Consider the following 17,445-nt stretch of genomic DNA (forward strand, 5'->3'; position numbering starts at 1 on the left):
TCCAGTACACAGTCTTCCAGTTTATCCATTAGAAAGTCATGGGGAACCTTATCAAAAGCTTTACTGAAAGTCAATGAAACCTGCATGGATAAAAAGCCTCACGGGTTGGGGGGGTGGTATAAGGAAGGGATAGAAGTTCTGTGAGGAATTTTGCCTTAGTTCGCCTCCTCCATAATCCAGTAAGCTCGTCACTCGATCAAAGAAGGAAACCAATATGATCAACAGCTAGGACATTCAGTGAACAAAATACAATAGGGCATCGGTTGCAGAAATTTTAAAAGCAGCATAAATCTGAACGGACAGATGAAACACTGCTGAAACAAAGCTTAAGTAATTAAACACGACATATTTAACAACAAGAAAACTACCCAGTAGGAGCATATCTACATCAACAGAGAGTACCCAGTAGAATAGTCAACAGTCCTGGTCCCATTATCAAGGGATCTCTCTGGGTCGTTTCTTGCAGCATACTTTAGTAAAAAAAAAAAAAAAAACCCTGAATAATTCAGTTTTGCATTATTTGTGGGAAGCCAGGAGAATGGGAGCCTTTTTTGCCACCATATCACACTGACTGCTCATATTTAGTTTACAGTCCACTCTTACCGGAAGATCTCTTTCAGTCCTCTAACCAGTTCCCTATCCACCAAACTTTCCTATAGTCGAGTCCTCAGTCTTCCAGTTTACCCATTAGAATGTCATTGGGAACCTTATCAAAAGCTTTGCTGCAATCCAGGTAAATCACGTCGACAGAGTTCCCATGATCCAGTAAGCTCGTCACTCGATCAAAGAAGGAAACCAGGTTGCTTGCTCGTTTCAGTTATACTCGACCTTTCCCCTCAATGGGGAACTGCCACGGCTTCTATCGTTCTCCTCTCCTCCATTTTATCCTCACAACAACCTCATGACGTGGATTAAACTGAGGATGTGTAACTGACCTGGTGTTACCCAGCAAGTTTCTCTAGCAGTGTAGACAGTCAAGATTCAGACCGGAATGTCTCAGCTCCTAGTCCAACATTCTAACTGCTGTACCACTTTGGCTAGCTGACCTAAAGCTGTTTACACATGAAATTGTATTTCTCCAAGCTTTCCCATAACCCTAATTTCCCCATAGTCCTTAGCTTCTCCTTCTCATTGCTTAGTTTCTCCTTGGTTATTGCATGTCTATCTTTTTTTAAAAAAACAATAGCTATACCATAAACAATCAAGTATTTATTTAGGTCAAGAGATAAGTCTTTTCCCTCTTTTGAACGGTAATGTCCCTTACATATTCATACAGGCATCAGTTTTAACAGGCTGCAGGAGATGAGAGAAGGCCATGTCTGAATGTTAATAATAGCTGGGTGACCTTGGGTGAGTCACAGCTCTTCCAGAGCTCACTCAGCCTCACCCACCTCACAGGGTGATTGTTGTGGGGAAAATAATAACATACTTTATAAACCGCTCTGAGTGGGTGTTAAGTTGTCCTGAAGAGCGGTATATAAATTGAATGTTGTTGCTGTTGTTGTTAATATGGGCTTATAAATGGAATAGCATTATGATGGTTCACTTTTGTCTGATAATGAGCTAACTAGTATAATTATTAGGGGTGTGCACTGAGAAAATTTTTCTTATAATTTCTGGTCCAGACTTTGGGAGAGAGGGATTTTTACTATGATTGCTTATTTCCCAGTAGGATATTACCAGACCAGGAGTCAAACTTGTGGTTTTTCTTCGGAAACATTATTTTCAATGGGGAATCTATTCAAGGGTCTAGGGCAGCTATTTATAAAGATAATGACACCTAATTTGCATAGAACACAGCCCTCCCTGTAATCTAAAGTCCCTCTAAATTTCAAGCAGATTGAACAAAGGGGGTAAATTTTCCAGACCCTGGAAATAGGCCCCTCTCTGTGCAGCTGCACATTTCTCTCTACTGATTCCTGAAGACTAGCAGGATAGCTCCAGATGTGCATCAGCATTAAAAAAAAAAAAACCCTGTCTGCATTCTGACTATAGTCTGACAGACTGACAATAAAAATAATAATAATACTTTCCACTGAAAATTCTGTTTGCCATGTTTCCTTGTTGTGGTCTGTTTGTTTAATGAAGTAAGGAAGGAGATCGGCACCTTTTCCATTATTCTTTGGAGGAGCTGGCAAGGCCATTTTTCAAACAAATGACATGAAAATGACACCAAAATTGCAGGTGAGTGCATACTGCCTGTCTGCTAAAGACTGTCCAAGTTTGATGCAAATGGGCCAAACATTCAAATTCTATGGCTACTGATTCCTCCAGGCTTTATGCTTTCAGAGGGAAATCACCGCAATGGAAGTGCAGATAAAAAGGCAGCTCTCTGAGCTTGTGATTGGCTGGCAGTGCTCTGTTCTCCTCCCCTGTAAGGATCTGGTAGGAAGGGAGAAATGCCATTGTCTAGGAAATCAGTAGAATCAAACAATACAGGTGCTCATGCTGCCGAACACTTAATCCAACTCACACACCTCTATGTACGGTTGGTAAGCACTGAGACATGATGGATGTTTTCAAGGAGAAGGTTTTGTAATTCCCAAGTTTCTTGGATTTCTGTTATCATTCCAGAAAATCAAGATAATTATTTGAAACAGCAATTTCTGTGTATACCTTTGGGTTGGGAATTTTTTTAATGCATACCTCTAGTTTTTATATAAGGTAGGTAACTGACAGTGTAATCCTAAGCAGTTATACAGTGTAATCCTAAGCACTGACTTCAGTTGACTTAGAAGTATGCAACTCTGCTTAGGATTGAGTTGTAAGGCTGCAATCCTAAGAACACTTACCTGGGAGTAAGTCCTATTAAATAAAACAGGACTTACTTCTGAGTAAACATGCATAGATATATAAAGCAAAGCTTTTGAAGTGCAGGATACACATAATACAGTGAGAAAAAGTAAACTACGCATCCCAAGCTTTTCCAGGCTTGAAAAAATAACAGTCTATACGAACTCTACTTTCTCCAAATGATTTTTCCTTTGTTGACTTTAATTAGGTACTTATGAATGACAGAAGAGAAAATACACATCTGTGAATATTCCGTCCTAGAAGAAAAGTGAGATTTTAAAATTCTGTCAACTTAAGGACAGACCCCTGTTGATGGTTGTTTGAAAGCCTGCACTTATGAGAAGGCAGAGACTTTTCTCTACGTTATAAAGATGTAGACTATGGGTATATTTTGTTCAGGAATGTCATAAAAATGCTCAAAGTATCCCTATCCCCCTTTATTGTGTGGAAAAGCAATGATTTGACATTGCAAAATAGGACCAAGAAAATATATATATATATTAAAGCAAAGTTTCAAACTATTTCCCCAGGCTACACACACTTACATGTACCCTTTGCAAACTTACCACTGAACACAGTGGGATTTACTTCTGAGTAATCAGGCATAGGATTGCAGAATGCAGGCATGAAAGAAGAGCACCAACTCCTTCTTATCCCACATCACAAGGATAGTTTTAGGTAGGTAGCCGTGTTGGTCTGCAGTAGAACTGCGGGATTTGAGTTTAGTGGCACCTCAGAGACCAACAAGATTTTCAGACTGTAAGCTTTCATGAGCCAGAGCTCTGAGTCTCGAAAGCTTACACCTTGGAAATCTTGTTGGTCTCTAAGGTGCCACTGGGCTCAACCCCTGCAATCCCACATCAGCATCTGCTGGGGTACCCAAAGCATTAGGTCACTGCCACATGCTCAGTCATTATCATCCACAGGTCAACCATAAATTGATCTTACAGATAGTTACAGCAGTACTGGACCACTGTCAAACCATCCACAATGCATTACGGTTGCCTGCCTACCCCTCTGAGGAGAGCATGAAATTTTGATGTATTTATTTATTTATACACTTTTCTCTCTGGGGCTCAAGACGGATTACACAGAATAAGACAGTACAAAATAGTTGCTGGAGAAGCTCCCCCAGTTATGGCATACCCACCACTACAAGCACTCTGTTAAGGGCCAGGATTGAGCTGCTCACTTTCTAGAGTAATCTACTCATCATTCTTGGATAACTACTGACCATTTTATAATTAAGGATGCATCTTGGAACTTGGTTGGTTCAGTTCAGCTTGAGGTTTATACGGATTCTTCTACTCTCAGGCTGCAGTCACAGAGTTTCTAGTTTGTCAAACAGATGAACTTCAATGGTAATTTGTTCATGTTGATGTCTGGTTTTCCAAGTTTGATGGTTAAAAGTAACTTTTTTCTCTACTACTACAGCTGCTAGCTACTCATTCTTTTTTATGTTGATGATTCAGAATGTTTTCTTCTCTAAAAAGATACTCCTCTGATATAACTCTGTATTTAAGAAAATATTCTGGAGAAGTTGACCCCCCCTCCAGCTGAGGAACAGGGATAGATTTAATTTGAAATAAACAGACAGAAAACTGAAAAGACCCTGCTGGGAGTTGTTCCCTAATTGGTGGTGGAGTGCCCTCAAGTCATAGCTGACCTATGGGGACTCCTGGTGGGGTGTTCTTGGCAAGAGACTAACGGGGTGGTTTTCCTCCCCTGCCTCTGCAACCTTGGTCTTCTAGAGCTCTCCCATCCAATCAGTAATCAAGGCCGACCCTGCTTAGCTTCTGAGATCTGACAAGGTCAGGCTCACCTGGACAACCCAGGTCAGGGTTGTTCTCTAATTACATATCTGTAAATAAATGAAATATTAAGAAAACTGCTGTAAGATTCTACTGCTTCCTCCAAAGGGAACTGAAAGTCATGCCCTGATAGCCTCAAATAGAAACATCCTTTTAAAAGAAGGCATTCATCTTCTAACAGTTGAGGTAATAGTTCAGATGATTAAGAGGTCTGAACAACAAGAGTAATTGAAGGAGAACAATAGCAGACAAAGGGGCAAATCACACATCATTTGCCACCAAGCATTTAGGTTATTCTGGAGGTTAAACAGTCACAGCACAGTCATTAAACAGTTGTAAAAAAGCCAAGTGAACTCAGAAGATTTTACAAAAGAAATTTGGAAAGGAGAATATAGAATCCACGAACTTAAAAGAACCAGAAATGTACATGTTGCTGCTTCCTTATTCATAATCTTTTTTAAATTATGTTCAAGGCTACTATCCATAGGAAATGTGCACAATCAGAGCATAATGCAAGATAGATGTACAGTTGCTTAAGCCTGAAACATGAACTGTAAGTCTTGTAAGGGAATGAGGGCCAATGGACTCTCCAACATTTTCCGCGGACGTCTTTTCTAGCCAAGCCTAACCCTGTTATTTGTTGTTCTCCTAAATATAGATGACACAGAATTTTGTGCATGGATGTATTCTATCAGTGAGCTCTTAGATTTCCTGAAATTTACAGGAGATCCACATGCAGATTCTTCATGGCCAGAAATGCTCCTCACAGAAGATACATGAGCATGTAATGTAATAACTACCATTCATACAGTGGCAGCAGATAACTGATGTGCTAATATTCATCCCTAACCATAAAACTCATCAGTTATATTGCGTCCTTCTTTGTGTAGCTGCAATTCCCTTTCTTGTACCAGCTCAGACATTTCCATTACAGGTGAAATTAAATTACCCCTCCTCCTCCCCCACATTCCATTTAAAGTAAATAAAACTTTATTGAGCTTTCTCTCCCTCTAGGGGACTACAGGGAAGATCAATGTGCATATGGTTTATAGATGGAATTTTTAGACTATGGACCCTATAGATGAAGTCCTACAGAAGTATTTTGTTCTACTAAAGGAAATTGGAAAAGTGAAAGTACCTTAACGATACAGCAGCAAAAAATATTAGATTGCATCAATATTTTTTCCTCCTCTTTGATGAGTTCCCTCTTCAACTACCTTGGCAATTTAAGAATATTTAAGAAGAAAAATGAAGGAAAGTAAATATCCACCACACTAAGCAACTAAATCCATCTTTAATGGAGAGGAGGGGAAATATTTAATAAGCAATTTTGCAACCAAATGTGGGTGGGAAAGTAAAGAAGAAAATTCAGTACACTTGCTCTCAATCTGGTGCTCACAGAGCTATATCAGTGCAACTAGGGGCCAAGCTACACATGACGAATGACACTTGAACGGCAAGTGGATTGAGTGGAGGGCAAGTGAACAGGGAGAAATACACTTGCCGTTCAAGTGTCATTCGTCATGTGTAGCTTGGCCCTGAGTGAGCATACACATAAACACATATAGCTGCCTTATACTGAATCAGACCATTGGTCCATCAAAGCCAGTATTGTCTACCCAGACTGGCAGTGGAGCTCCAGTGTCATAGACTGAGATCTTTCACATCACCTACTCTATACCTCATTTACAATATGTAAAGCTTTTGTAGCTTTGAAATTGCTACCATGTGCAGATGATACCCAGCTCTTTATCGAGCTATTCAAATCTCCTGCTGATGCAATAGAGGTCTTAAGCCACTGCCTGTAGTTAAAGGACTGAAAGCAAATAAATTGAAACTGAACCCAGACAAGATGGAAGTGATGCTGGTTGGGAAGGTGAAGATCTTGAAGGACCTTGTCCTCCCTACTTTCAGTGGGGTTCAGTTGACCCTTGCAGACTTGGTTAAGAGCTTAGGGATTATACTGGATCCAACATTGCTGCTAAAGAAGCAAGTTAATGTAGCTGCAAAAAATGCCTTCTCCAAACTCAGGCTAGCCTGGAAGATGTTCCCCTACCTTGACATGGCTGATCTGGCCACCTGGATCCATGCCACAGAAACACTGAAACTTGACTACTGTAATGCATATTATATAAGTCTTCCCTTGAAATCAACTCAAAGATTCCTGTTGGTGTAGAATGTGACAGTCTGATTATTATCAGGAACTAGGTGTATGCGTATTACTCCCATTCTGCAGTGACTCTATTGGCTGCCCATCAGTTACAAGGCTCAGTTCAAGGTTTTGGCCATCACATACAAAGCCATTCATGGTCATGGTCCCTCAGATCTATGGGAAATCTTATCTCCCTATGTTCTGCCATGGCAGCTTCACTCATCCAAACAGGGTCCCCTGCAGGTGCCACCCTGCACATGGGCAAAATCAATAGCTGCTCATACACATGCATTCTCTGTAGTGCCTCCCTCTACCTTATGGAATGGCCTACCTGAACAGGTCAGGAAAGATCACACTCTTCCAGCTTTCCACTAACTATGCAAAACTGAATTACTCAAGAGGACTTTTTTTATACAGGTAATTAGACTGCGAAGTAAGGAAATGGCTCAGAGAGATGTGCTGGAATGGGATAGGGACTGTAGTACTACTGTGTTCTGTCTGTTGCTGTAAGTATGTCCCTACAGGATAGTTCTGTGTCATGTAATATGTCATGTCAACTGGGTTACGTTTTTGTTTTCAACATTGTTTTCAGCCTTGTATCAGATTTTAGCTTGTTTTCAAATTTCTAGAATCTTTACCTTATTGTATTCTTTATCGAATATCCCTTTGATTGTATTGACCACCATTGTGTATTCCACCTCAAGTCCCAGTGAGAGAGACAGACTATGAATGAATGAGCGGACGGATGGATGAACGAACAAACAAATGAACAGTCTTCTACCAGAACTTTTAACCGGAGATGGCAGGAGTTGAACTTGGGACCTTCTGCATGCCAAGCAGATGTTCTATCACTGAGCCACAGTATCTGAAGCACATATTGTTAGGAGACAAGAGTGTTCTCACTAGATGGGCATGCTGGACCTCAGCCTAAGAGGTACACTTGAATGATGAGAGCCCAAAAATAGTAAATTGATATATGTTTGTGAGAGCCTGGAATTAAAGATTAAATTTTTGTTTTGTTTCATTTTTGCCATTGTTGAAAACCCCTTCTTTAAGAGAAGAGAGCATGCAACACCTCCTGGATATTTTTTAAAGGATCCATGAACTGTGTAGTCCTTGAGATAGTCCCATATAGTATTCCTCAAGAAAGCTCTCAAACCCACGAGGACGAAGGAGCTGTGCATTCCCTGAGCTTGTGGAAGCTCGCACACGCGAATGACCTAAACCTTTGCTAGAGTCCCCTTCTGTAATCTCAGTGAGATTTTACTCTGCCCCTTGCCTTGCGTAGTGACAGTTCTATTCCCAATCTCAATCCACAGCCATACTAGCAGTTTACATAGGCTGTGTGGGAGGGATTATGGAGAATATGGAAAAAGACCACGTCTAAATTTAGACCAGATGCCTTTCCTTAGCTTAGTCAGCCAAGTTTAGGGATCACACTATACTTTTGTTATGGGAGCTTCTTTGAGCTATGTCTGGTGGATTCAGAGACCCCAAAGATTCCTGGAGCCAAGGGCTAGACTAGGTATCTGTTAAAAGGTCACTAGGAATCCTAATTAGGGACATGCGAAACGTGAGAAATGTATATCTCCTGAAGAATAAATCAGGAGAACCAACAATGTAAGGGTTACAATTAAAGTCCATAAGCCTGGCTGATAGTTGCTATCTGCCTATATTTTATCTGTATCATTTTCCTACTAACTATGCCCAATGTAAGTTATGTAGTGTACTGACTGGAGTGTTGGACTAGAATCAGGGAGACACGGGTTCGAATCCCCACTCTGCTATGGAAGCTCAAAGGGTGACTTTGGGCCAGTCACATGCTCTCAGCCTAGCCTACCTCACTAGATTGCAGTGAAGATACAAGGGAGGAGAGGAGAATGATGTTATATATATATATATATAATGAGTTCACTTCATTCATTAAATGATATAATCGTAAATAGTTGCAAACTTTTTTGCAACACATCTTATAATTTTTCCAAGGGAGGAAATAAATATTACAAACTTTATTTGTAAGCTGTGCCCAACCTCTTGACTTATGTCTGGTTATAGGGAGAACAAGGTATTGTCCAAAAAACAAATAACTAAGACAGTATAGTAAAGAGTCCAGTAGCAGCTTTAAGACTAACCAACTTTACTGTAACATAAGCTTTTGGGAACCACAGTTCTCTTTGGCAGATGATGAAGAGAACTGTGGTTCTCGAAAGCTTATGCTACAGTAAAGTTGGTTAGTCTTAAAGGTGCTACTGGACTCTTTACTATTTTGCTACTACAGACTAACACAGCTAACTCCTCTGGATCTAAGACAGTATAGGAGGGGATAAGAACTCTAATCCCAGTACATATTTGATAGCCTGTAGAATCGTTAAATAAACCTTTAAAGGTTTTCTCATGCATATCAGTATACCTACCTTTACAAATCACCTGATTTAGTCAATCAGAAAAGAGGATAGTGACCACAGCAAATAAATTCTGTATCACACTATTGTATACATTAATTCCAAATCCCAGTCTTTCACAGAAGGGGGAAAAAAACCCAAAAGTTAGAGCTAGTAATGTGTTGTGTCTTCAGTTGCCTATCAAACCAGGATGTTTTCTCCCATCTGCCTGAGATTTGGCAGGCAGATCCAATGGGGAAGCAGTACTGTCCAAAATTGGCATCCCAACTGGCTGGAAAGCAAAATTATAGCCAGAAATGTGTTTCATGCTGAAATGCATAGAAACAAACAAAGAATAGAATGACAAAGCTGAACATGAAATGACAGAAATAATCACCGCTAACTTATTAAAGAACAAAAGAAAATCAATTAAAAGAATCTATGCCAGATTGCTGTCTGGAGGCTGTTGTTGACTATGTTGGGCTGACACTGGATCCAGACGTTTGTTTGAAAGGGGGGAAGTTGTTGTCTTAGTGGGGCTGTGGAGGCCTCTGTCATGTAGTTGAACACTCATTACATAGACAGACACGCACTCAAAATTGCACAATAACCATCTCAGCCTTCCTTCCCAGTAAAAGTAAAAGAAGAATCCCATGTGATTGATGGCTAATCTTCAGCATTCCAAGATTAAGACCTTGACTAGAGAGTTTTTCCACATCACATACAGAGCAGTCAGCGTGTTTCTTTGCCAAAGTAGTTGCGAGGCTCCTGTGCTAGATTCGATATGCCAACAATCCTTGTGCAAGTGTTTCCTGGTGTAATGTTGAGAGTGTCGGACCAGGATCTGGGAGACCTTTGGGTCAAATCCCCACTCTGCCATGGAAGCTTGCTGGATGACCTTGAGCCAGCTATGTACTCTCAGCCTAACCCTACCTCACAGGATGTCCAAAGGTGGGATTGTGCCTGCATGTTTTTCATTTGATGGATCCCTTATCACCTGGCAGCATAAATAAAGCACTTTTCAATGGAGCTTGTACATGAAAAATATAGGTCTACAACATTATTTTTGATCTTTTGTGGACCTCGCTGATTCCAGTTCTGATGATTCAGCAAAGTGTCACCCCACCCATCTATAAATATTGGGTTGGATCCAGTGCAAAATTTCCACTTTTGCCAGACCTCTTGCGCAAGTGGAAGCACAAAAAAACACACACCTCAGTAGCCACTTGTGCTAAGTTAAATTTAACCTCATTTGAGTTTCTATTTGTGCATGATCGTTTGCAACCAATTTCCAGGCACTATAATATATTGCGATGAATGAGGTGGGTGTTGCACAAGAACTTACCCGAGTGGAACTACACGACATCTGTTTATGTTTCTGCTTATGCATTGCTGGATCCAAGCCATTGTGTTATCACTGAGTTATAGGAATCATATGCCCCTGGATTGCCTTGTCCACACAGGCACATCCAGCTATGAGTGATTTCTACAGTAAAACAATAATACTTTATCCAAGTATATGTGAATGCAGCCAGATACACTTTTACTCCTTCTTACTCCAAGGAGCTCAACTTGGTGCACATGGTTCTCACTTAAGCTGAGAGGTTAGGTAGAGAGTCGGCAAGTGTCCCAAGGTCACCTAGTTAGCTTTATGGCAGAGTGGGGATTTGATCATGGGTATCCCAAATCCCATCTCAACCGAGATAGCCCAGATGAGCCCGATCTCATCAGATCTCCTTCAAGGAAGACCAAGATTGCAGAGGCAAGTAATGGAAAACCAGGTCTGTCCATCTCTTGCCCTGAAAACCCAGCAGGGGTGGCCATAAGTCTGCTATGACTTGAAGGGCACTCTCCATTACCACCTTCCTAAATCCCAGTCTAATACTCCCAACACCCCAACACTCTTTATGTATGTGTATATTCTGAAGATTTTTTATTCTGAATATTGAGAAAAGCAGCTATTAATACGTTTAGAGCTATCAACCAAATAAAATACAATCTGTTTCAAAACACCTTTGAAATAACAATCGATTAATTCACAATTGGGTAGCATGAAGTAATGCTTGTGTTGAGACACCTTAACATCGCCTACCTTAGCAATGTGTTCATGCAGGTTAAAGGAGGAATCCGGCTCCAAAGATATTGCGGAATATGCAGGGAAAAGGGCTTCTGAGAGGAAGTTTGCACTCTGCATTGCAGGAAAAAAGGGGAGAGAGAGAGAGAGAGAGAGAGAGAGAAAACCATTAAGACGTCTTATTGATTTCCTTCTTCAAATGCTTTATTGGATTTTGTCTAAAGGTTCAAAGGACTTCAAATTGTTTTAAAGTTTGTGCTGATGATTAGACTTCATTTTAGTGATCTAATTTACTTGTTCTGAGGCTCTAGAACAGAAACAAAGAGCCACAGTTCTAAAAGTCTTTTTTTCCCTATCATGACGGCTGCTGTAGTAAATATACTTCCCTATCTAGTTGATTCTTTTGCCTAGGGTAGAAAAATCCATACTTATTTCATTTCACCATAGTTAACAATTCCAAGACTCAAAATGATTAATTTACTTTCCCAAAACTACACACGTATGACAATTAGAGCTATATAACACACAAAGGTATTTAGCAGGATACAAGAACTCCAGTTTTCTCCCAAAATAGTAGGTATGTTTTTGGAAACTGATGAAGGGTGAGTGTCGAATATGATTAGCGTTCATAAAATGAGGTGATTGGTTATCGAATGCTGAGGGCTTATACATCTGTCCAAATAATACATTATAAAGCACATGAGAGCAGGCTCACATTTGTTACATATGCAGTTCTATACAAGCTCATGAGGACAAGCAGAATGCACAAAGCACAAAACCATGGAAATCATGGCTAGAGCTGGGCTAGATCCAGAGACTGGCAAACTTGTGCATTTGCCATGGCACTAGAAGGGTTTTGTTAGCAAAAGCAACTGGTCTCTGTCCTCGAGTATCTTACAATCCAAATGTGGGTACTCGTGCCCCAAGATTGTCAGAAGGCCACTGCTGGAGCATCCCAAGAATATCAGAGGTAGCGAGGGAGAATTTTCAGTTTTCCCAAGACATTAGTGGCACTTTTCCCAGCATCACTAAACAGGAATAGCTGGCAGTCTTGTCCATGATTGCCCCGTGAACACATTAAGTTTGACAACTTGAGTGTATGCCTGGAAGAGCTAGGAAGAATGCAAAAGTAAAAAAAAAACACACACCTTTACCTTAAGAATACAAACGATCCATTGTTACAGGGAAGCATCGCCACAAAGTGACAGGCCTCCTTAATTCCTCTACGGCTATCAATTTGTGTCAAAGCAGCCCCACATGACGAAATTGCTTACGTTTGTGCACATCGTCAAGCCAAACTTTAAGGCGAGCAAAACAAAGGCTCGACAAGAACAAGCATTTAACAGTTCAAATGCTGACTGTCCTTTTTGTCAAAGCTGTCAGCATCCCTGTTACTTATGCATGTAATGTATGTCATTTATACACATACATGCAACACACAATGATCAACTCTTAACTCACATATGAAGTTTAAAGATGTATATCTGTCACTCAAAACCAAGTTTGGGGCAAGGAAATGGAAAAGGGCATAAGACTAAGAATCCTAGGTTCTATTTGCACAGGGACAAGCCAGACTGAAGCCTTGTCCTCCTTTGTACCTATTTGCCTACAGGCCTGGCTTTCAAGTTCAGAGCAAAGAAGTCCCTGAGAATCAGCAATATTTGAGAGATCTATGTGTCTCTGAGGTGCCTGAAGAAACCAAAGTAATCCCTCAAATATTTAGCAGTGTGTATGAATTGCACACAGTGGATTGTTTGAAGAATTCCTAAGCAAGTCTTTTTAAATGTTTCTCTGGCAGTGTTTGGGCCCAGAGAATAAACAAGTGGTACTCATTTCTGAAGTTTCTACTCTTCTGACACCTGCTGATATTCAAAATGTGATTGTGAAACACTAAATTCTTTGTATTTGGAAGTGGCAGGTCCCTTAAAACTATCAGCTGGCCAGCAGCGAGGGAGGGGGGATCCTGCATTGCAAGCGGCAGGAAAAGTGTATATGGCCATTTCCCCAGGGAAATGGCCATTTAAACTGCCCCTTTAATACGACTCAAACGAACCAGTAGACCAGTTCATGGAAGTTCATGGAAACGAGCTTCCATGAACCACTGGTTTGCGAACCATGAACCAGCCTGGTCCATGCGTTTTTTTGGGTCGTGATTCGATTCATGCCCATCTCTAGTAAAGAGTTTTGCTTGCAGAAGGCTGAGTTGACGTATGATATTGCAGGACAATACATTTATTACACAGATTTTATTTTCCAATTTTCTAGTAATTTTTTTTGGAAATACTCTAAGGATTATCACAGGATAAAGGGCAGGGTAAAAAGCTTCCCACCCCATGGAGAATTGTCAGGTCTAAATAACAATGAAAAAACTCCCTCCATGCTCCTGGTTCATGAGATGGCCTCTTTTGATCAACAGCTATCCATCAATATTCTTCTCCCTTCAATTTCTGAAAGTAACATTCTGTCATATCACAGCTGAAGTAGAACGTTGTATGACTGCATGATTGATGTAAGAGGCTCCAAGCAATTCATTGACATATGTCACAGTACTGGAAGCAGAACCACCCACTTTGCTGTGTTGATAAGGAACAGCTGTGACACAAATAGTTCAAAGAAAGACAAGGACAACAAGGTAAGGCAAAGATTAATAATCAGGTATGAAGCATATACTGTAATTGTTGTAAACTGCTCTGGGATGTTACATGGCTGGAATGGGCTATAAATAAATCATTACAGGAAAATGAAGCCATGCCTTTTCTTGACTTATTTCTCTGCAAAATGTCTTGCTTGAACAGACCTATCATGGGGACCTTGGTTGCTATTCAGTGCCTCCTACATGGTCTCAATTTAATCATCTACCAAGCACTTCCTGGAATGTAACAGGCAGGATTAAAGAGTTGAGCACAAACTACCTACCTGGTTTTGTTTTTATTATTTTAATTGGAGATGCTGTGAATTTCACGGTGAACACAGTCAATAGTCAAACATACCTTGTTTAATAAAGGCAATCACCTGTGAGCCAAAAGTCTGATCCCTTTACCTGTACATCAACCATCCCAAATGACTAACAGCTTTGCGGGTGCACAATAGCTGTGGTGATGTTTTGTTTCCTTGCCTTTCCTTGCCCCCTGTTCATGACTAGAGATGGGCACAAACTGGGGGGAAAATGAACTGTGCAGTTCATGGTTCGTCACATTTCATGAACCACGAATTTTCATGAACCTGCCCCGGTTTGTGAACTGGTTTGTTTGGTTTTTGAAAAAGTCACATCCAGGTCAGCAAATCATCACTTCCCTGTCAGTAGAAGGTCATTTCCAGGCCAGCAGAAGGTCTGCAGGAAGTCCATCCCCTGTTGCCTAGGAAACTGATAGATCAACACCATGCTATCTGCAGTGACAAACCAAAAAATGTACCAAATGAACCAGCCTAAAGTTTGTTGCGGTTCGTTAGAAATAGGCTGTGATGAACTGCTGGCACAAACCACGAACTGGCCTGGTTCGTCATGAACTTTGGTTCATATTTCAGTTCGTGCCCATCTCTACTCGTGACCAGTGACTAGAAGGTGACCCAAGCCAGTATGTATTTGACTATTTTATATCATTGCCTTTTCGAACTATATTCTTCTGGAGAAGCAATCTGCAAGTGAACAGAGGAGTGGCATTTTTACTACAATCCAGTCCCTAAGTACACCTATAGCTCCTTCAGTTCAGTTCCTCTGGAAGGGGAAAAAAAAAAACCTTTGTTTTTGGCTGTGACAAGACAACTTCTGTAGTCACATCAACGTATCCTCAATACCTTGGAGTTTTGTGATGGATTTTCATTACTATAAGACACATTGCAAGCCAACGTTGCTTGAAGAGCAAGGAACAGATATAATAAAACCACCAGCACCATCAACTCCTGCTTATCAGAACTCTATTAGAAGGTCAGGAATGGAAAGACAACCTGCACACCACCCAGAAGGCACATTCACAGTTCACATGGAGCAATGAAGAAGTTTCAGGGGCCAGACCGGCACCCGCAAGAATTGAACATCTGCCACAGAATCCTCTGCGATGTCTGATTCCTAATCAGACAAGACAACATGGGAGGAAAGCGTTCCCCAAAGACGGAAAGTTTGAAAGCCACTGTTTTCATGTATTTGTTCTGTTGCTCTGAGACCCTCCACAAAGGTGTGGGCTAGAAAATGAAACGAACACCACAAACGATAAAACACATCCAAATTTCAGGTGGTGAAATGAGAAAACTAGCTCCACATTCAGCTGTGCTGTGCAAATCGGCAAGGGAGAAAACGGGGAGCGGGGGGAAACCCAATTCTTTCCTTATTTTTACATCTGACAAACGCAGCATCTGAATTGTCATGGAAGCTGTTGGCTGACCAAAAAGTCAGTATAAACTGCTTTGGCAAGCAAAACTTTTCTTTATCACAGATACATGCCACTTTAATGTTCCTTGATGCTTCCAGGAGCACATCTTGGTACTTAGCAAGGGCGACATTTTCCAGCGAGGAACAAAAAAGATGAATGAGCCTTCCCATTGATTTATTCAGCAGGTTCAACAATAGCAAGGCTGTTTTTTCTCAGCAATATAATAAGTGCAAATGTTCTTGAAAGCAGACGCTAATGAAATGTGCATTAACCCCTTGAAGGAGCTAAATAGATTAACTGGATGTGGAAGAAACTCAACCTTAGCATGCACTTGACGGGCTCTTTCTTCGGCTTTAATCACACAGCCGATGCATTCACTCACTCAGACCTTGAAAAAAGGAGCCAAGACTTCATCCATCCATCTCTTTTCCTCACTGCACTCCAATTCAAGGGTTAGAAGAACTGTTAAAAAAACCTCTTCCCCTTAGATGCTGTATTCTTGCATTTTGAGAGTAGGAAAAAATTGATTGAGGAGGTCTAGTAAGATGCTTCTTATATTTTTAATTTTCTGTGCAACCCAACATCAAGGAAAAAGACAGGGCCAAACTACAAGTCCATCTGATGGCAGCTGACAGCATGTGAAAAGCAGTTGTCATTCTTTAAAAATTGCATGGTGCAGCAGCTCCAGGAGCTCTTGCCCCCCCCCTGCCCAGGCCTTTTTACATGCCAAAACAGTGCCTCCACCACTGCTGTTTCCGCAAAGGCATGGAAGGGAATAAGAGCTTCTGAAGCTGCCATGCCACCTGCACAATCAAGATGGGGCCCCATAGCAATTTTTAAAGAATGACAACTGCTTTTAAAATGGCATCAGCAGCCACAGAATGGACCTATGGCTGCTGTCACTTGGAGTTTGGCCCGTAGCTAGAACCATTCCATTTGCTGATGCTAAGAGTTCTCAAAGCACAAATCTTAGATCGTTGCCTGACAGCTGTGGTGAAATGGCTGAGAAATAACAAATTGAAATTGAACCCAGACAAGTGACGCTTGTTGGGAAGGCAGAGATCTTGAAAGACATTGTACTCCCCACTTTCGATGGAGTTTGTCTGACCCTTGCAGACTCAGTTAAGAGCCTAGGGGTTATACTGGATCCAGCAATACTACTAAAAAACAAGTTAAGGCAGTTGCAAAAAATGCTTACTACAATCTCACTGTAGCCTGGAAGATGGCTTCTTACCTCGACACGGCCGACCTGGCCACCTGGATCAATGCTATGGTAACATCAAAACTTGACTATTTTCATGCACTATACATTGGCCTCCCATCTAAGTTAATTAGGAGGCTCCAATTGGTGCAAAATGCTGCAGCTTGACAGTTACCAGGAGTGGGCATGAACATCACTCCCATCCTATAGTCAGTCCATTGGCTACCTATTGTCAGGTCCAGTGTATATCTAAACTGTACTGACTCCATTTTCTAATGCTTCTAGTGTTTAAGTGCTTTCTTCCCAGGTGCACCAGTTCCCAGGCAGCATTCCCACCGGAGTCGACTGTTTTGTCTAACACCGTTCCACCAAGCATTGGCCTTGAAGGAGAGCAGCTTCCCAGGACTGAGAGATGTTGTTTTGAGAACTGTGGGGGGAGGCAAGTCCAGATGGGTATTGTTACTTTGTACCTCATGCTTTGCCCTTCATTGGTAACAATGATCATGTACCATCCTGAGTCTCCTATTCAGGACAGTGGACTATAATGGACCTTTTCTGCAGTAAAGTTTCCTTATTCAAACAATGGACTTGTGTTTGCTTCTAAAGGGAACCCTGTAGTGAGAGCCTTATCTAGCCACAGTCTGACATTTTGTTACCAATCATGCC

At 41.1% G+C, this 17,445-nt stretch overlaps 1 protein-coding gene across 1 annotated transcript in view; it reads right to left on the reverse strand.

Moving 5' to 3' along the window:
- NAALADL2 (N-acetylated alpha-linked acidic dipeptidase like 2) overlaps positions 1–17,445 on the reverse strand; it is a 756,283-nt gene that overhangs the window by 122,994 nt on the left and 615,844 nt on the right. The window contains exon 11 of the mRNA XM_054984198.1: positions 11,230–11,325. Within this exon, the coding sequence (XP_054840173.1) occupies positions 11,230–11,325 (96 nt within the window). The remainder of the gene's footprint in view (positions 1–11,229; positions 11,326–17,445) is intronic.

This window comes from Eublepharis macularius, chromosome 6, assembly GCF_028583425.1.
Source record: "Eublepharis macularius isolate TG4126 chromosome 6, MPM_Emac_v1.0, whole genome shotgun sequence".
Classification (NCBI taxonomy): Eukaryota; Metazoa; Chordata; class Lepidosauria; order Squamata; family Eublepharidae; genus Eublepharis; species Eublepharis macularius.